General features: G+C 55.4%; 7 protein-coding genes across 7 annotated transcripts; 4 read left to right on the top strand and 3 right to left on the bottom strand.

The window, feature by feature from the left end:
- Positions 1 to 6: 6 nt before the first annotated feature.
- Positions 7 to 933, top strand: INS49_011542 (uncharacterized protein; the record flags this gene model as incomplete). Its single annotated transcript, XM_043172255.1, has 2 exons — positions 7 to 725; positions 798 to 933. The coding sequence occupies 2 exons, from the start codon at positions 7 to 9 to the stop codon at positions 931 to 933; spliced, it is 855 nt and encodes a 284-aa protein (XP_043024000.1).
- A 379-nt stretch (positions 934 to 1,312) lies between these two features.
- INS49_011543 (uncharacterized protein) lies at positions 1,313 to 1,807 on the bottom strand (the record flags this gene model as incomplete). Its single annotated transcript, XM_043172256.1, has 1 exon — positions 1,313 to 1,807. One exon carries the CDS (start codon positions 1,805 to 1,807, stop codon positions 1,313 to 1,315), a length of 495 nt encoding a protein of 164 aa, XP_043024001.1.
- A 1,659-nt stretch (positions 1,808 to 3,466) lies between these two features.
- INS49_011544 (uncharacterized protein) lies at positions 3,467 to 4,663 on the top strand (the record flags this gene model as incomplete). The annotated part of the gene is made up of 1 exon (XM_043172257.1): positions 3,467 to 4,663. The coding sequence occupies one exon, from the start codon at positions 3,467 to 3,469 to the stop codon at positions 4,661 to 4,663; it is 1,197 nt and encodes a 398-aa protein (XP_043024002.1).
- A 107-nt stretch (positions 4,664 to 4,770) lies between these two features.
- On the bottom strand, positions 4,771 to 7,578 carry INS49_011545 (uncharacterized protein; the record flags this gene model as incomplete). The annotated part of the gene is made up of 3 exons (XM_043172258.1): positions 4,771 to 5,395; positions 5,461 to 7,398; positions 7,475 to 7,578. 3 exons carry the CDS (start codon positions 7,576 to 7,578, stop codon positions 4,771 to 4,773), a joined length of 2,667 nt encoding a protein of 888 aa, XP_043024003.1.
- Positions 7,579 to 11,266: 3,688 nt separating this feature from the next.
- On the top strand, positions 11,267 to 14,410 carry INS49_011546 (uncharacterized protein; the record flags this gene model as incomplete). Its single annotated transcript, XM_043172259.1, has 1 exon — positions 11,267 to 14,410. One exon carries the CDS (start codon positions 11,267 to 11,269, stop codon positions 14,408 to 14,410), a length of 3,144 nt encoding a protein of 1,047 aa, XP_043024004.1.
- A 1,517-nt stretch (positions 14,411 to 15,927) lies between these two features.
- Positions 15,928 to 17,207, top strand: INS49_011547 (uncharacterized protein; the record flags this gene model as incomplete). Its single annotated transcript, XM_043172260.1, has 2 exons — positions 15,928 to 16,828; positions 16,894 to 17,207. 2 exons carry the CDS (start codon positions 15,928 to 15,930, stop codon positions 17,205 to 17,207), a joined length of 1,215 nt encoding a protein of 404 aa, XP_043024005.1.
- Positions 17,208 to 17,743: 536 nt separating this feature from the next.
- INS49_011548 (uncharacterized protein) lies at positions 17,744 to 19,150 on the bottom strand (the record flags this gene model as incomplete). The annotated part of the gene is made up of 3 exons (XM_043172261.1): positions 17,744 to 17,796; positions 17,873 to 18,899; positions 18,989 to 19,150. The coding sequence occupies 3 exons, from the start codon at positions 19,148 to 19,150 to the stop codon at positions 17,744 to 17,746; spliced, it is 1,242 nt and encodes a 413-aa protein (XP_043024006.1).
- Between the last annotated feature and the right edge of the window lie 367 nt (positions 19,151 to 19,517).

The raw sequence follows: 19,517 nt of genomic DNA on the forward strand, positions 1-19,517 counted from the left end.
TCCGCAATGAACTCAACCACAATACCGTCCGGCCCTATCTCCGGCCCACTGGGCCTCCAGATGCACTGGCTGGCACAATCAGCCTACTCCGTGCTCTCACGGTACCGGCCCGAGCTCGAGACGCTCTTCGTGCTCGTCATGTACTCGCCCTTCCTCGTCCAGACATTCTCGTACTCTTCCGCCAAACTCACCCGCGCGAGGGGCTACCCTTACCTCCCCATGCTCGCGCACATCTTCGCCGGCCCGCTCTACGTCCTCCGCTACCACGCCCGCTACGCCGCGCTGCGCGTGTGGCCCAAGCCGGACACCACCGACCTCACCCTCTTCGCGCTGTTCAACGTCAGCTCGTTCCTCCTCGAGCTGCGCCGGTCCAGGAGCCCGTACTCGACCGCGGTCATCCGGTCGGGCTTCCAGGCGGCGGTCCTGATGCACGCGGTCGTCTTCGCGGCGTCCTGGTTTGGGGGCAGAGATGCCGGGCTCTTCAGGGCCAGCGTCAAGTTCCTCAACTGGTTCGCCTGGTTCCGGCTGACCGAGAAGGCGTTGCCTGTCATGGACCCGCGCCTGGGGCAGATGAAGAACTTTGCTACAAAGTTTGAGCTCACGATGGTCATGTCTGCGAGCCTGGCTGTGTGGGAGGCCGGGGTCCCTGCTGGCGTGCCCGTCATCGTCGGGATGGTGGCGGCAACCTTGTTGGGAGAGCGTGTGCTTGCTAAGATGCTTCTGAGGTGAGTTCGACTTTTTGTTGGAGCCTTGGCAATGGAATGTCGCCCAGGCTTGCTAATTCTATGGTGTTGTAGCTACCCCGATGACAGCCCTGTAAAGCAGTTTGTTCTTGCTTCAGGTTATGTTGACTTCAACTACATCAAAGAGAAAACGAGCTCACCTGTCGGTTCAGAGGTGGATCCAGGTGATGGAACCAAGGTTGAATTGTAAGACGGTGGATCTTATGACACTATTTCTACGCGGTCTTCCTCCGCATCTGCAAGTCAACCGTCGAGAATCCATAGCTAGACTCGAGACAAAGATAAGGAAAGCTCAGGCTGAGGACAGGATGCTCGATAGATGTTAAATTCGGTCTGAATCACAGCGCCACTCAGTAGACTCTGGTCCCCGACATATTATTAGGATGTGTTCGTCGTCTGCGGCAATAATTACAAATTGAATCTTTGCCACGTTTAAGAGTTGATCGTTATTCGTTTCGCTTGTATCGATGTAACTGAAGTAATTAAATATAAGCATATATGAAAAAAGACTTGAAAAAGCGAGGTCGCCACAGCTGTCGCCATCAGACACATCGAATCACTCCTGCAGCCTACACGGGTATCAACTGCTGTGAGCAAAGTTTCCAGCCTCCGCTGGAGCCCTGTCTCCAAGTGCTCGTGCAAAACGCGTCGACCTTCTGCAGGTCGGGTTTGCTCTTCTCCCCCTCCGTCTTGCCGTGCCGGTGGTGATGGCGATGGGTCGTCTCCCGGACAAGCGTCATTCTGTACATGATCTGTACCGCAAACATCTCGACGTTCGCGGTGGCGGGCGTGGGGTCGTGCCTGTGCATCACATAGCTGGTCCACCGGTGCTTGGAGGAGGCCAGCTTCTCCAGGGCGTCGGACAGCGACGGGTCTGACTCTGCCGTAAGTGCTTCGAAGGACTTGTCCGGGTGGAGCAGGGGATTCATCACGACACAGTCCTTCTCCAAGTAGTTCGCGACGGTGCCGGGCTCGTCGCAAAGCGCGCCCCATAATAGGGCCTCGCCATCTCTGGCTGCTCTGCGGTTGCTCTCGAAGATGGAGTTGGAATGCCCTGCTGGCATGTCTTGCTGGCGGGCGTGTCTGTGTGTGACTGTCCAGATCTGTTCAAGTTGGCGCTGGGTGGGCACAACGTACCGTGGTGGAACAAAGTATTCGGAATTCAAGTTTATTGTTGCTGTGGCACAGAGGATATCCAGCTAGTAAAAGATATGGCCAGGGTCCCAGGTACCGCAATTTGTCGATATATGATCAAAATAAAGACACGCCTGGGCCTGGGAGTTCGATCGCGCGGATGACGACCCTTAACAAATCCGCGAGTGACAGTTGAGTAAGCCAGTGTGGACTGACGTCACAGGGAGTCCCTGCAGGATGGGAGCAGGGGTCTTAAATCTGCACCCCGTCAGCCGACCGTGAGTGTGAGAAGGGTGAGGATAACCTGATAACCACGAGAAAAAAGATGTTGCAGAACAGCACGAGGGTTTCTAGAAGCATTTCCGTGCTGAGTATGTTAGTCACGCATATTTACACATGTATGACTGAATCGGCGAGCTGTGTGACGCCTGCGCAGAGGTTGTGGAACAAGTGTTGTCTATGTTCGCCTTCAAACAAATCATCCTTACAAAGCATTGTGACTCGAAGCGATGGAAGTACAAGTCATGATATAGATCTAGCAGAATCTCAATGTAACCACGTTTCCCTCCTGGTACAATACCTCTCGGCGCATATCTGAACCTGTCCGTGTCTCTTGGCCCGATGGAGGCATCCAGATAGAACTGATACATCAATTCATGTTGAGAACAACTCTGACTCTTTTTAAGCTTTCTACATCTCGTGCAAAGATTGCTTGCCTAAATTTGATCCATGTCTTGGTCGACCTCTGCCAAGTCCAGATCCCGATCCCGTTGAGCATTTCAAGGTGCTGACTCTTCTCAAATGGAAAATGAACGCATGTTCCTTCCACTCCCGAACATTTTACCCAGTTCATCAGTGGCCGCAACACAGCCAGAATCATTAATATTTCGAAACAAGAATGACTATTGGAAACCCAAGGCTCGTATTTCGAAGTTATGAGGCGAAGATCAAATCGGCCAAATCTGTGCTGACCTATCAATAACGAGTATCATGGTGGCCGACACAGGCGCGGCCGCCATCCGGCCCTCGTTACTTGTTTCGGCCCCAATTGCTGGACGTGTCCCATTTGATGGCCCGGCTGACACTGTTCAATTGAACTCTGTCACCCAATAACTTTGTTTACATGATCTTCCACCCGACCCCTAGGCCTGGGATGGTGTCTCTTGTTGTGTCGGAAGCCTGGGTATGCTTCAAGCTGCATCTGTCTGGGGAACGCTCTTCTCGATATGATACTTATACTAGATCTTGCCTCGCGTGGTCCGGGCTCAGCTTTAAGCTCTCGCATGAAATTTAGAGAAACCGTGTCAGCGTCTGGCATGAGGTGCTCCATTTGAGTACCAGCCGTGAACAGCAACCGAGCAACTTTGAAGACGTTAATCACAGCAAAGATTATTACTATCGACCAAGACAAGATGACTTCTCTCATGGCCTTTACGAAATTTCCGGAGTTACCACCTGAGATTCAGCTCCAGATATGGGAGTCGACGATAGCCACCCAGCCGGCGATGCACCTCTTTGACGTATGCGTCCCGCCGTGTGTGTCTGAGTCTACGGTGACGACAATAGCCTCACCAACTTCCGACAGCCACATGGAAAACAACGAAGAGACAGATCGTTCCCTTTCCAAAAGAGAAGCAATATACCTCGACGAGGCCACCGACACTCTCTACCTATCTCCACTCGCCACGACCACCACGGAGGATGCCGCGTCCCCAGGGACTGAGGTGTCCACGCAGGGAGCCCGCTTCCGCTCCGACCCGTCAATGTACAAGTTCCGCGCGGGCCTCGCAGCAACATGCATCGACGCGGCAGCCACAGTACGGAGGTCCATGCCCACAGCCCGCAGTGGCGGCGGCGGCAGCAGCAGCAGCAGCAGCAGCAGCAGCGGGGACACAAACACAATCTACCTCGGGGCGCCGAGCACGGCCCGCGGCTGCGCGAGCATCACATACGACAACACGCAGGACGTGCTGTACCTGCGCTTCAAGCCCCCGGCCTTCCGCTTCCCGGACGGCGGGCGCCTCACGAGCCCCGTCAGCGCCATCTTCGAGAGCATCTGGTCGCAAGAGCTTGCGGGCGCGCTGCACCGAGCCAGGAGGGTGGCCATCGACGTGTCGCAGCTGTGGCCGGACCTGTGGGCGCGCGGGGTGGCCGACGGCGGCGAGCAACAGGGAGGGGACGGGGCAGAGGACGATGAGGAGCAGCAACAGGCTGGCGAAGCCGAGGTGGAGGTGTTGGAGGAGGGGCCCGATGAGGAGGAGGCTGGGGGCAACGATGACGGCAGCTTGATCATGCAGGACATCGCGTTCCTGGCCTGCACGATGCAGCATGACCTCGAGGTGCTGTACCTGGTCGACTACTGCGCGGGACGTTGCGACTCTCAACCCCCCTCCTTAAAGGCGAAGGATCTAATGGAGAGGAGAGATGAGGGTCTTTACCGAGCCCTTCGCAACGGAGAGACGTGGCAGAAGGAGAAGATGAGGAGACCGGATGTGATTCAAGGTGTGGGCAAAGTCTGGAGGGAGGTTTTCGACCTGGAAAGGTTGGGGTGGGATGGAGAGCACCCAGGGTTTGTTTTTGCTGAGATGTTTGCGGAGGTCATCAAGATGCAACAGGGGAATTGGATGGGTGATGATAACGGGGAAGTTACAAAAGAAAGGGCCAAGTTTCAGGGGGTGAGAGTGCTGGTCGCTGAGGACGAGCAGCTTAATGGGGAGGACAACTCTATGGTCCTTCGATGCGACGGTCATCTGCATGGCACCAAAAAAGAGGACCACGGTCTATAGATCGTTTGAATACCTAGTCAAATTCAATCCAGACCAGGCTGGCATGGTAATTCCACAAACTTTTGTCCTTGCCACCCCGATTCTCAAAACACATAGGTCCCGATTGCTTATGAGGTATACCCGTTGGCGCTCAACCACTCCTTCAGCACATCTGCATCTCTCTCCCTGTACGCAGCTCGTCCACGGACCTTATCCTTGGCCGTCTCGAGGGTGCGATCGAAAGCGGTGCGGTCCTTGTCCTTGAAGAACGCATCGATGTCATCGACATCCTTGAAGGTCGTAAATTTGCTCAGAGTGACGTTGACGAAGCGATCCAGGATGATAGGGTTGCCACCAAGCTTCTTTTCCACTTGGGCCCAGTTGTCCTTGACAAATTGCCACAGGAGCGGGCGAGCCACACGATTCGCGGCCAGTGTGCTCGAGAGGTAATGCGCGTCTCCAGCGGGCACAGAGTCAGAGGCTGGTGCTGGTGGTGAGAGATTGAACACAAATGGGATGAGAGTTGAAGTGATGATGGATTCGTCGGTGCAATTGCCGAGGACAGTGAGGCACACCTCCTTGCCATCGACGGCATCCGTGGTGTACCATTGATCCTTCAGGAAAGCGGTTGTACCGGCAGGATCAGACTTCAAGGCAACACGGTAGATTGGACTGCGAAGGTCGGCGTGCAACGGGTTGTCCTTGGGAGAGGCCGAGTGCGCCGAGAACCGTTTCAGGGCCTCCTCAGTCACACTATACGCGGTCAGTACCCCGAAATTATATCCATTAGGAATAACTCCCAGGTCAGGTCCACTTACCCAGGGTGTCCATTGGTCCCGGCTGCAAGAAGCAAGCGCTTTCGCAGCAGGCTGGTGTTGAAGTCCTCGCCAGCAGGAATATCCCAGCCTACCTTCTTCAAGGCATTGTCGATCAGACGAAGTGTGAACTTCTCCAGGCCCTGCTTTATGGTGTCATCGTCACCAAAGATGGATTTGACCACGTTAATTGAGTCCAGAGCCTGGCTCAGAACACGATAGTGGGTCTCGTCCTTGAAGCCCTGAATGAAGGACAGCAAGGCGGGGGTCGTGCCATAGCCGGAGAAGGCCAGATCAGCGGCCGAGCCAGTGATGAAGATCTTGTCTTCCGTGCTAAGGCGGTCCAGTTGTGTCCCAAGCTTCTGCAATCTTTGCGGTGGGTAGTTCACCCGGTAGAAGCCTGGCGCGTTCTTGTTGAGGACGAAGAAGTCATCGTCAACGTCACGGATAGTGTCCTCCTTGGCGGTCAGAGCGAGAGCTTGAACCCCCTCAGCACCGACCTTGCCCTCGAAGGCTAGGGGAGCCCACCAGGTTGTCGAGTCCTCCTCGGGTTTGACGTCGCCGGTTGAGAGGAAGCGTGACTGCTTGACGGTGACCTGACCAGGTTCCTCGGCCAGAGTCAAGACGGGGAAGCCGATCTTCTCGATCCACGGCTTCATCAGGGCCGGAACATCTTTGCCGGAAGCTTCACTTAAGGCTTCCCACAGGGCCACGGTCTTGGCATTGCCGTAAGTGTGCTTCTTCAGATAGATGGAGACTCCCTTCAGGAAAGTCTTGACGCCAAGGTGATTGGCCAGCATGCGGATGACAGAACAACCTTTCAGATAGCTAATAGCATCAAAGACTTGGTTGATCTCAAGAGCATCGCGGACAGGAACCTGGATGGGGTGTGAAGAGCGGAGAGCATCCAATTTTAGTGCCGTCTCAAAGCCCTCGTTGATGAATTGTGGCCAGACCTCCCAGTCAGGGTGGAGGTGGTCGGTGGCCAACCAGCCCGCCCACGTCGCAAATCCTTCATTGAGCCAAAGCTCGTCCCACCAGTCCATGGTGACGAGGTTACCGAACCACTGGTGTGCGAGCTCATGAGCAACAACATAGGCAATGCGGTTCCGGAAGCGGGCTTCGGATTTCTCTTCATCGAACAAGATAGCTGTCATCCTGTACGTTACCAAACCCCAATTCTCCATTGCGCCATGCGTGAACTCGTGGACAGCCAGGATGTCACTCTTGGGAAGAGGGTAGTCAATGTCGAATTGCTCAGAGAAAAAGTCGATGATCTTGGGGGCGTGTTGCAGCGCCCAATTGCCTTGCTCCTTCAGGCCGCGAGTGGTGTAGACGCGCACAGGGAGTTGCTTCCCGTTGTATCTGCGCTCTGTGAAGGCCTCTACGTACTCGAAATCACCAACTGCCCAGCAGAGCAGGTACGTGGACATGACCGGCGTTCTCTCGAAGGACACAAGCTGCTTGCCCTCCGTAGTCGGCTGGGTATCCTTGACGGGCATGTTACTCAGGGCAACCTGGTCAGTGGGGATCTCAATGGCGAAGTCGAAGGTGGCCTTGAGGTTCGGCTCATCGAAGCAGGGAAAAGCGCGGCGGGCATCGGTACTCTCGAACTGGGTGCTGGTCATATAGTGGAACTCATCATCACGGGGAACGGAGGCGGCAGCTGGGACCACAGGTTTGTACTGGGATCGATAGAAACCAGCCATGTCATGGTTGATCACGCCGTCAAAGTCGATGGTGAGGGTGGCCTTGGCGATGGGCAGCTCAGCATCAAAGGAGATGGTGGCCCGCTGCGCTCGGGTGTCGTAGGAGATCTTTGAGGAGCTCCATGAGGTGCTTGCCTTGCCAGACTCGGCAGAGACCTTGACATTCCTGAGGTTCAGCTCGAGAGCGTTGATGACGATCTCATTGGTGGGTTTGGTGATATTTCCGGCGATGCTGTTGGGAGAAGATTAGCTGGGGCACCAGCGCACAGCTCATGGGCGAGCAAGCAATGAGGGGCAGGATGGCATACGTCACGGAGCCATTGTACGACCAGTCCTTGAAGTCGAGGTTGGTCAGCTTCAGGTCGTAGTGAGCAGCCTTGAAGCTGTCGGGTAGGAGGTCTCTGTCGCCCATATCGAAGGTGCTGGTGGTGTTGTGGGTTGTCGAGATGCTCCCGAGATGATCCTCTGCGGCCAGAGCACAGGTTGCGTGACCCCGCGTCGATGTTGCGGTGAAATGTGGGGCTCTCAGTGGGCGAGACCAGGAAGCTGTAGCGAGGGGATGCGCAGGGCCAGGAAGCTGTTTTGTTAGGCCAGAGCGACCCGGATGGTGCCAAGACAGTGTGGAAGCAGTGCTGTTGAGGTTGTGGAAAAGTCTGATCCCGGCTGGAGCACCTGGGCAGGATGGCAGGAAAGCTGAGCCGGTGCTGCTCTTATTCCTGGTTATGATCCCGCTCCTGGACTTGGGGTTGTCGGCAGGGTGCGAATAGCAATGGCTGGTTAGGACAGACGCAGGTGACCATGTCTCAGAAGAAGCAGAAGAGGCGCGGAAAGACCTGATAGATGTAGCTGGGAAGACTGTGCCTGCTGACGAGCAGGCGCGCGGTGAGGTTGCCACCGCTAGCAGGCGGAGACCCGAAGACACAGATTGTGCCTTCATCGTGCCGCTGCTGCTCAAAGGCACGTGCTGTGTGCAGTCTATACAAGTAGACAGATGCAGCAACTGCCCGACACAAACCGAGTTGAGCAGCGAGTAGTGGGCGCAGGCGTGTCCACCTGCCTATTCCAGCAGCTTGAGCCCCAGCCTACTGGCCGTCCATGGCTCCTGTCCGGGTGTATTTTGGGTAGCAAGGCACGAGATGAAAAACAGCACCTTGCAGACGACTATGGTACTATGCAGTGGGCAGGGTTGGTAGAGCAAGATACCTACTCGGATGTACTCTGTCCGATTGTCTGTTGGCGTGGAGGGCTGTACAAGGAGTATAGGCACTACAGTAGTACATACATACACCTGCAGTAGAGAGGCACAGCAGAGTTAGGTGGATAGTCTAGATAATCTGATCAGGGACAGACTTGATCATGCGAGTTAACCCCAAGCCTTCTCGGCCGTGAAACGACAACCTGCGCGCTCACTGCAGCCCCCACCAGAACCGACCGAGCTGCGAATGCAGGAACGCTCGGCATTTCACCGACCAGCGCCGACCAGCCGACCTCGGTGCCGATCAGCAATCTCGCTCTCTACAAGGTCTAAATATCAGTACTGCTCCCGACATCTACAATCCGTGTCCGTGTCTGTGTCTATGCAGCTGGTGCCGATTGACCGAACACCAGTCTGGGCACGAACGTTGCTTTACACGTATTACAAGACTGTGATTAGTCTCTCCTGGATTAAGCACAACAGGGCTCTAATCGATGACGACAGTAACAAACGAGCAACTGACAACATGAAAAGCTTAGTCTGCATGAGCCCGTGGCAGGAGGGGCCGAGATCTTAGTCGCTCGGCTCGGCAGCCTTCTATGCTCCTTGACCAGATGAGCCTCAAGGCTCATCGCTCGTCAGGTCTCATCTCGCAATGCCATGCCGCCGTGCCAGGCCATGGCCAGAATCATCCACGGCGTGGCACGGAGATGGGACGACCTTGGCTGGGAGCAGCGGTAGCGGGTGAGGTTCGTTGTCACGTCTTGGCGGGTGGGCGATCCCCCCCTCGAGGCTGAGTCTCAGTCGTCCTTTCGCCGAGGTCGAAGTAAGAAAGGGTGATCAAACGTCGGCCGATCTTCTGTCTGGCCGAACACACAACCTCTCTTGCTCTGTGGTGGACTGCATTAGACACAGTAAATGCATGCGAGCCGGACTGAGAGCCAGATCCAATCGCGAGGTGCAAAGGATGTCGATCGGGACTGACTCGATGGGCTCTTGGAGCGGCTCAGCCGGGAATAACTAGCTGCACGCGTACGTGGTGAGGGCGCGTGGATGCATAGCAAGCAGGCTACAATACGGGGTTTAGCTCAGATTAAATCGCCTTGGCTCGCTGCCACTCGTTCGTGCGGACTTTGGCTTCCTCTTGGCCAGGAAGCGGTGGCGTGCCAAGGTGATAGTCATGGCATGCTGTTCTTTGGACATGTCACAGCAGGCTGCCGTGTTCCCACGCACGCACGCATACGTACAGATGTATACTACGTGCACACATATCATGTGCATGAGTACTTGGATACTCTGTAAGAACGTCCATGGCAATTACTAGGGGCCGCACACCTCGGGACACTTGCGATCCCGAAGATTATGCGTCGCCCTCGGCCGTGTCCGGGTCACGGCAGGCGGGGACACAGAGATCTTTAAGCTTATTAGCAGCTCGCGTTGGACCTGAGCATGAGGAATGGAGGACAAGTACTACTTGCTCGGTACTACTAGGTGGGTAGTCACAGACGTCAATAGGTAGACTATTGTTGATAGGGCTGGGGATCTCGACGACCGAGTATACAAGGTGCTGTACTATGTACTGCGGACCAGGTTTCTGAAGGGCGGGCAGTGGGATCTGCAGGGAATGAATAACGTGAGATGCCTGATCTGGATGCGCGCAAACAACAGCAGTGGGGATACGTGCCTGGGTACGTACCGGCCGGCAGAGGATGAGAGATTGAAGAAAGGCGGGCAGGAACTGACGGGACCCAGTGGCGTTGCTTCCCGAGATACTCACAATCCGCTTGGCCGCTTCCGTCATTGCTCTGGCTGGGCGGGCTGGGCGTGCTGGAGGGCGCGGGAAGCGTGCACAGCAAACCTTCCCCAGCCTTCTTTCCCCGTCCATCCGCCCACTCACCAGCAATCAGTCAGCAATGAGCGACTGTTTGCTCCCATCTCGTGGGCATCTCGGCCATCGCCCCCAGACTGCTGTATGTAGCACCACATTAAAACATTCAACATCAATTTATCATCCCTAACAAGATCCGCCTCAGCAACGTCCTACACTACAGACTACAGACACGACCTTGCCCATCCCTACGTTGCCCCTCCCGCCTCCCTCTGTAGATACCTAGTCTACCACCTGCTGGGTAGCGGGTCGCAGGTAGTAGTGCCGGCGGGCCAACAGCATTCCTCCCTCTACCGTGTATTACTCCGACACTGCCTGCTCGGTCTCTTCTTTCCAACAAGGTTTTGTCGTGTCTCCGCCAAGCACGACTGACTTCAGCCGTGGGTTTCATCCTTCGCTTGTTTTGACCTCCCGCGCCACCTGTTTGACGCCAAGCGGCCAAGGCCCACGCCCACAAGACCACAGTCCCAAGGTCGCCAACCTCGACCAACCTTGACGCCAACCCTCCCTCACCCTGCCCAGCCCAGCCCAGCCTGGGCCCAGTCCGAACCCGCACTCCACCTCCTCACTCCTGCTCCGCTGCTTCCCTCTCTCACCTCGTCCCCAACTCGTCAGCTCCACCACCAATCACCTCGACCAAACTCGGCTAGACACTCTGCCCAGCTGCGCCCAGCTTGCTTACCAACGGCATCACTCCCCCTTCTCCTCCTCCTAGACCTAGTCCTCCTCGCCTCCCCCTGCTCTTAGTCGTCACAACAAAGGGATCTCTCCCGCGACTGTACCGTCACACACGTCCTCTTTGACGGCTGTCCGGGGCCCTTCTCACGCGTATCGATATCACTTCCTAATCGCCCGGACACCGACGCCCTCGACCTGGGATACCGCAGACTCCGACCTTCTTCATACGAACACCGCATACCCCTCCCTCACGAAAGATTCAATAGTACCTATAATTGAATGCGATCAGCGACCGGGTCCGATACAGAGCGTCATTCTTCACATCCTGCGATCCACGCAATGCGGCGGCCATCCCTAGACCTCTCCGAGCCCTCGCGCAATCTTGAAGAATCCATGGGTACCCCAATGTCAGAAACAGCCGACGTCGACGTCGATGCCGACGTAGACGTAGACGTCGACGTTGACGTCTCATTGCTCCCTCTCGAAGACGACTTCCTCTACGCCCTGGACCTGCAAGTAGACGGCACACGCTCTCGTGTCTATACACCCCCTCCCCACCTCGCAGCACGTTTCTACCGCCCGTCCCAGTCACGACGAAAAGACTCGGCCGCCTCCACTCGCCGAAACTCATTATCCTCCTTGCACTCTCTCTCCAACTCCCACGGCGCCGCAGCCGGTCCGCAAAGCAAACATGTCGCCAATCACCAGCGCAGAGATGCTATTCTCAAGGATCGGCAAAAGCGTCTTGCTGACCGTGCCGCCCACGTCGAGAAAGTGCGCCTGCGCGCTGCCAGGGCCAAAGACCGAGTCATAGTCATCTCCGAAGAGAGGGCAGAGGCTGCTCGCCTGGCTCGCGAGCGCAACCTAAAAGAGATTGCCGCCACATGCGCCGAGGAAGTGAAGAGGGCCAAGGCCGTCGCCGAGGCCACCAGAGAGAAGCGTGAGCAGGAGACCCTCAAGATGCGCCAACAGATGCAAGAGCGTCAGGCCGAGGCTGAGAGGCGCCGCGAAGAACTCCGAAGACAGAATGTCCGGGCTAGGGGCTCCAGTGTGAGCACGAGGAAGTCCGACGAATCTTTGTCTGTCGTCAAAGAGGTCAAGGAAACAGAGTCGAGACCGCTGACCCGAGACGCTGCCGCATGGAGGATACAAAGCTGGTGGCGCGTCATGGCCAAGAGGAAGGTGGTTCAAGAGTTTGCCCGGCTGGCCTTGACTGTTGAAGGCGTCAAGACGACCGGCTATGACGAGGTCACCGAGAAGCTTGGGCAACTAAGGGTGGTTATGATCACGGCTCGTGTCCTTGCCATGTGTGGCTTGCAAAACGGCGGACTGGACTCAGTCGAGCAAATGAAGGCAGTCCGCTGCTTCTTGAGCGCATACCTCATTTTGGGTCATCCTGCTCAGGTCCTTAGCAACACCTACGACATTATGCCTCCAGACCAGGGCTCACCGGCGCATCCCATTCCCCGAGACAATCTGACCGATCCTCAGTGTCAAGAGCTCGTGGCGAGGTCACGGGACTTGCTCATCTCCTTCGAGAACATCATGTCACGGCTGACTAGCTTCAATAACTACACCATCCCGCCGGGTCTGGCCCAAATCCTCCCTCAAGTCTATTCCCAATTCGAGTGTGCTTTCTTCAACTGGAAGGCCCGGGATAAGAATGCCTTGGTTGACGGGATGTTGGGGCAATTAGTTGAACTCGACGCTACTCTGGACCATGTCAAGGAAACGAGCGATCTGTCCGTGGTGCAGCAATACCAAGAGAGCATGAAGACAAATCAGCTCATGCTCATCTCTCGAATCAGTCGGCTGATAGGCAGGGAGCGCGGGCTTCAAGTCATCAAAGACGCCAGGTTAAGGGCGAAGAAGGCAAGAGCTGCCAACAAGAAGAAACAAAAGGCCGACCTAAAACCGCGAGTCGCTGAGCAGACCATCAGCACCGAGTCGGCAATGGCTGACCTGGGCACCGCCAAAAGCCACCCTTCCAGCCCAAGGAGCGATGCCTCGGGCGTCTACCCCACCCCGCCGTCGACTCCTGCAAGCAGACCACAAGGCCCGAAACCCATCAAGAAAGGTATGCTTCTGCCAGACAATCGGACCGTCGTCCACGAACTTGCCATAAACAAAGAGTATCGTGTGGTCGCGGACGATTTCGTGGAGGCTGAAACAAAGGCGCTTCAACCAATTCTCGGACAGATGAGAGCCACGATTCACGCGACAGATGAGCATTCACGTCACGTGCAGTTCAAGCTTCTCCTCAGGATCGCCCAGCACATTCGCGAGAAGTTACAACGGCTCCTCAAGCCTGGGAACTCCATGCACAACTTTATTGGCGAACTGTTGGACATCGACGAATTCAAGGAACGATTCCGAAATGGATCCTTCTCGTACGAACGCTTCTTTTCGTCCATGGGGTCGCTCATGCCAAAACTGTGCGCCCCTGTTCGTGACGACCAGGTGAAAGACCTGGTTGAGAACAAGCTCAGCCAAGGCAGCTATGTTGACCGTCTTGAAGCGTTGATCCTTTTCATCGATGTCATGCTGAGTGACTACGCCAACCACCTTTTGCAACTTGTCGGTCCCCAACTCTTGGAGCACGCACCCGATTACGAGGCCAAAGCGTTTTCTACCGCAATCGAGCAAGGCGAGCACGGCTTATTCGCGGCCGAGACAGCTTGGAGGGCGGCGAGGAGCAAGGTCATGGCCGAGACAGCTCGCCGTGATCCCGAGAACATCAACCACCCGAAGAACCGGCCTACGGCCGAGAAGATTTACGCTCACATGTTGGTTGACATCTTCACACAGCCCAGCACCATGCGCTACGGTCAAATCCCAGAGATGCTGCAGCTCGACTACAAGCGCATACGCAAGTATGGCCACCTCACACGCAACATGGTCACCACAGGCGGGATTCTCCTGCAGTGCAAGAACCTTCTCAAACGCGACGTCCGCGCGCCGTGGCGGATGGAGGCAGCGCGCATCATGAACGTGCTTGACCATGCCGAGTCCCAAGAGGCGGCTGTCGCCGGCATCATGGCAGCTCTTGAGGCCGGGAGGTCGATGCCGTCGACGACCAAGAGCCATCTGCGTGGCTTCGTCGAGAAACTTGTCGCTGCGCATATCGAGCTTGCAAATACCCAGCAACCAGATCCCAGTGAGACCTGGGACCCGAACGCCCATGACCCCAGCCAGCCAGTCCTGCGGCTACTGCTCAAACGATTGCGAGACCACATCCTAGGGCGCATCGCGGCGGGCAGCACGAGTGAGAAGGCCAAGGCCACGAGCATCGCAGGTGAGAAGCTGGCGAGCTCTGGCATGGTTGAATTTGTGGATCGTGTCAGAGACATGGTCGATGAGATGTCCAAGGTTGGGGCTGTTGACCGAGAATCACATGCTTCATGGTGGGAGACCGTATCCGAGAAGGTTGAGGCACAGGCTGCAAAGGCCGCTATGGCGGAAGCCAGGGCTTCCACCTCGTAGAGGTGAGAGCCTGGTAACGCTCAAGTCCATCATCAGTCGCGAGGACCTTGATTGGTTTACGGAGTTGATTGTAACTGCTGAGCTTGACGCACAAGACCAAGTCTTGGTGATGACATGATGCGGCTTTGTTGGGCATAGGCAAGATCGTATGGCTTTCATGCACAAAGAAGAGACGGCGATAGACGGGCGCCATCCTGTTTTACGCGAGAGAAGTACACTAATTTTTGGACATCAAGGGACAACAATTGGCGTTGGCAAAGGCATTGTCAGGTTGGTCGGGGTTGGTCAGGCAACGGTTTCATGGTTGGCTTCCTTCATTATCTGGATTTCAGCGTTTGACTCATGGTTTAAAGGTCTTGATTGCACTTGTTTGTTACCCATTTCCATATCGGCTGCACAGAAGCAGTCAACAGCGGTCTGTTGTCGTAGCTGCTTGCCTGCTTTATGATACCTAGCACGGCAAAGCGCTGAAATACAGAAGAATTTGAACCTTCTGACCATGTTACTCGAACTTAGTGCTTTGCATCAGCTCTGCATCGGGCCATTCAGGTCATCCAAAATCCTGTGTCAGTATATACTTCCACGTATCCTCCCAGGACCGATGTATAAGGCAGTGCCACTCTATCTCCACTGGAGTGCACACGCTGAACTCCCCAACGAGCTGAAAATAATTCTGACATGAGCAGAATTGACAAGCATTGCCTACGCTACGATTGCCTGGCACAGCCTGTATGGGTAGTGCATCTTCAGCTTGAACCACCTGAGGCAAGGCGCTTTGCTCAAACATAGAGGGGGGACTGTTGGCTGGATATATTTCCACAAACGTCACCAATGCCGTTTCTCCGCGGCTGCTGCCTGGGGCCGCAGCGGCTCGACCTCTCCAGCCAACCCCCCAGCCGCAAGCGGGATGCTTAAGCGAGCAGCACCTGCAGGGCCCGATCTGCAGCCTTCTCGACTGCGGCACGGTTGGTTCCCTCCCTCCACGGCCTGGATGACTTTTCACTGGGTGGATAATCCGATGTTGCCAGCCTCGTGAGGCAGATTCTGAATGGTCGTGGTTGTCCTGTTGGTTTGCTCGCGCATGAGTTTGATAGGGGAGCAGACCTATGAGGGGAGCGTTTGCCTTGAGGCCGTCAGCGGTCTGGCGCCTAGACACACATTGTTTAGTCTAAGTAGTCTCGCACAAATAGTACACATACCCTCCGTGAGCCTCCGTTTGCTGTTATCCCATTCTTCCCGATGTCAGTGATTATCGGGTTGCCATCATCATATATACTATACACCTGTGTCTACACCTGTATCTGTACACGTGCCTCCCCTGTCTGAGTCTAACAGTCAACATCGGTCCGTATGCTTCCACTTCATCTAACAAATTCGTCTTGAAGTAAAAGACATCTTGTCATCAGCTTCATCTTCACATGTCCTGGCCAAATGGGATTGACCCCGTTGTCATCTACAGGTCCACATTCACCCCTGGAGACATATACCATCATCCGAAGACCTTGCCAGCAGCCATCATGACGTCTATCAGCGATTCCATCATCAAAAAGCTTCCAAAAGCATACGCAGAATTCCGTGAGATCGAAAAGGTCAGGAGTGTGTGGAACCCGATCCTCGATGAGGAGATGAGCAGACACTGGAACATGATCAAAGAAGGAATGAAAGGCTTCTCCTTGGCCCATGCCGGAATGCTCAGCGTCTTGGCCAGGTTCGAAAGAGATGACACAGCAGAGCTGATCATCCGCCAATTCTTGGACGACAGGTTCCCTGGGGCACTTGACTTGATCTCCCAGATCGACCCGCTGGTGAACCAGTACCCCAGCCACGTCGTCCAGAAGGCACTTGTGATCTGCGACGATGATGATAATCGATCCGTCACGATGGATGTAGAGCCTCGCCCATCGACCTACCGCCGTGGGGAATCATCAATGGCCCCTCCGCCGCGTCCAGCGGCGCCGCTGACACCAGTGACTCCGGCCGGGCCAAAGGGCGCCAGACACCAGGACGCCCAGGAACAACCGCCCGTGGGGGATGCGTCTCCTGAAACAGATCATGGGTCTTTGGATCTGCTGCAGACCGCCAAACGGTCACTGGACGTTGTGGAGGTCGATCCCCCGCTCACTCCAGAATCGCCGATCAAGAAGGCCAAGCGCTCGACTGCGCCGCAACCTGCCGGCCCAGTGACCAAGTCCGTTGACTTTTGGGAGGTAGAAGGACAGCAGTACATATTCAAGGACAAACAATGCGGCCCTGGCTATTTCGTGGTGCGGTGCGGCCCCGGACAGCGAGCACCATTCTTGTATCCCCCCCTACAGGGCAACGTGGCAATGGACCACTTCAACGACGATGGGCAGCCATGCCATGATTCAAGGAGGATCTATACCTTTGAAGACGTCCAAATGGAATACACATATCGCGGTAAGAATCGTTCCAAGGAGTGCCGGCCCCGGGCGGCCCGAAACTGACATTGCTGCACCCCATAGTCAGCGACCCTAGCGGCGACATGACCGAGGATAGAGTCAAGGGCGCCAACGAGAGGCTGCAAAGGGAGCACGGGGCGCACCGAGGCTCGGCCAAAAAGACACGCAAGGGCAAGGAGAGGGCTGGCCCTCCCCGTTCCGCGGCCACGAACGCGAGGCCGGCGACTTCGGACACTGATGGGAGTTACCAAGACGAAGTGAGTTTTCTCGAGGCCCTGGCTCAAGCGAAAGTATGCATTCAGATGATTGCTAACGTCTGGTCCTGGACAGTCAAGATGATACAGGAGGTTATTGCTGAATTCCTGGCTGAGGTTTAGGGGGGGGGGACGAATACGGTCGCCGATGATGCAAGTCGGCGCCGGCTTTTCAGGTTTGTCGCAGTTTGCAACGTCGTGTCACTTGGGACACGGCACGGCTTCCTGTATGTCTGTAAAATTAATTCATCGAATCTTCGAATACTGGGCTGCTTGTCCTATAACGTTGTCTTTAGCCCTGTGTCTTGCAGGATCGCCCTCTTGGTATTATCCGAATTCACCTTCATTGGACACTGAACATCTCCTGCTAACATTCAATCGAAAGTTAATTTGGAGATGAGTTCATTAGAGTGGAATTGGGGGTAGACACGGTTCACAGTTGGTCGCACCTGTAACGCCAATCTTTATTTGTCACACCTCCCGGGCTAGAATACACATACTTTGGGCTAGATATTGCCCGGTATCCCCTTTATGGGTAGTTCAGAGTAAAGAAATGAATTTCAAAGGCGTTTAAAAGAAATGGATTTCAAAGGCGTTTAAAAGAAATGAATTTCAGAGCGGTTAAAAGAAATGAATTTCAAAGGCGTTTAAAAGAAACACTATTTTGAGCTCCGTTCGTACATGGTAGCCACAGCTTTCGATAGTGGCCAATCTGCGATGTACAGGTCCATGTCAGCGTCGGTATCTTTGTAGCAGGTGTGTCCGTTCGAGAAAGGCACTCGACTCACCAGTTATGGTCCGATCTCGGTTCCTACGTGTAAGTACAGCCTCGTCGCCCACGCGGATCTCTCTTCCGATGTTGGACGCAGGGCTGTATCCATACCTCCCGAACACGGGCATAAAGCTACAGCCCTTGTCAACCCTCCGATCCTTGCTCAGCTTCTTCCAGGCCTGGCCCCTCACATCCGCGGCCGGCTTGCCCGTCTCGTAGTCGACGGTGATGGACTGGCACCTCAAGCAGTTGCCAGTCAGCGCCATCTTGGTCCCGCCGGGGAAGCGCAGCTCCGCCCAGTACTCCTCGTCGAAGGGCGCCGGGCTCCCGGAGACGATAACGTTTGGCCGGAACTTGGTGATGTCCATCTGCACGTCTCCCGCCGACGGATCCGTCTCGCGGAGCCGCCTGCCTACTTCGGCGTTGGACTCGGACGTGACGACCAGGTACTGTCCCATGTCTGCGAAGCTTATACGCTCGGATTTCTGCTTGAGGAATGGTGGAATGAGAAAGCGGTGAATTGCATGTGCCACCGGCGGCAGACTCTTGCGGACGGCCTGCTCGCCATGTGGTGCGCCTGACCCGAGCACGGGACGGGAGTTCTGCCCGAGATGAATGAGACGGGCTTCGAAGCCGAGATAGCCGCTGAACCATGCTGAGATGCTGTCGCCCATATCGTAAGCGTCGGTAGTAGCGCTAAAGAGATCGACGTGCACCTTCTTCAAGGCGTTCGATTGTGGCTGGAGCGGGAAGCGAATCTCTTTTCCACTCTTGTGGCTTGACTCTGAGTCCTCAGGCCCCGTCCAGGTGATGACGATGTCTCTTCCTTCACCATCTGGGGAATCCTCAAGACGAGTCGAGAACAGTACCATCCGGAGGTGGAAGCCGCTGAGCATGGTCTCAAGCCGTTTGACCTCGTTGGTCTCGGGATCGCGGTGTACCTTTTGCAGGCAGAAAGTTCGGTCATATTCAAAGCCTAGGGGGCCAATCTTTCCTTGCTTGAGCTCACAACCCCTCAAACCTTTGACAGGATAGAAGTATAGCTGTCGAATATCATCAACACGTTGCACATTGTCAAGCACCCCTGATGCTGCTGGGGAAAATTATTCCAGTCAGGACTCCAAAGACTTACGGCTTCGATCTTGAGAGGCAGACTCGTCCCGACTGACTTCCGCGGCATGGATGCATATTGTAACACCGTCAGTAGAAACAGGCCAAAAGACAGAGCTACTGCAAGAGCAGCCCCCTGGGTCCCCTTGAAGGAATCAACAAAGTGGGAAAGCGTCGTGTCCATCGTTGCAGCAGCGTGAGTAGACAACACTCGTGTGTTAGGCTTCTGGGATGTGAAAAGAAAATTGTCGGAAATCTCGGGCACTCGAGGGGATACCCGAGGCACTTGAAGAGGGGCAACAGTAGTAAAGTTCAAGGTTCGAGATACAGGTCGCTGACGTAAGGAGGCCCGTGTCTTGGCAGCATGCGCTGCAAAATCTACGTGTGGAGTGGGTTGTCATACGACCAATCCAAAACATTCTGTGACATATGTGGACAATGATGTAAAAAGTTCGGATGTCTCGCTATGAAGGCACTTGAGAATGTGGTGAACGCGCTTTTATTCTCGCCCAAAACGTATGAGTATAATTACGCAGCAGATGGGAGAGACA

The sequence above is a fragment of the Diaporthe citri genome (assembly GCF_014595645.1).
Source record: "Diaporthe citri strain NFHF-8-4 chromosome Unknown scaffold_5, whole genome shotgun sequence".
Lineage (NCBI taxonomy): Eukaryota > Fungi > Ascomycota > Sordariomycetes > Diaporthales > Diaporthaceae > Diaporthe > Diaporthe citri.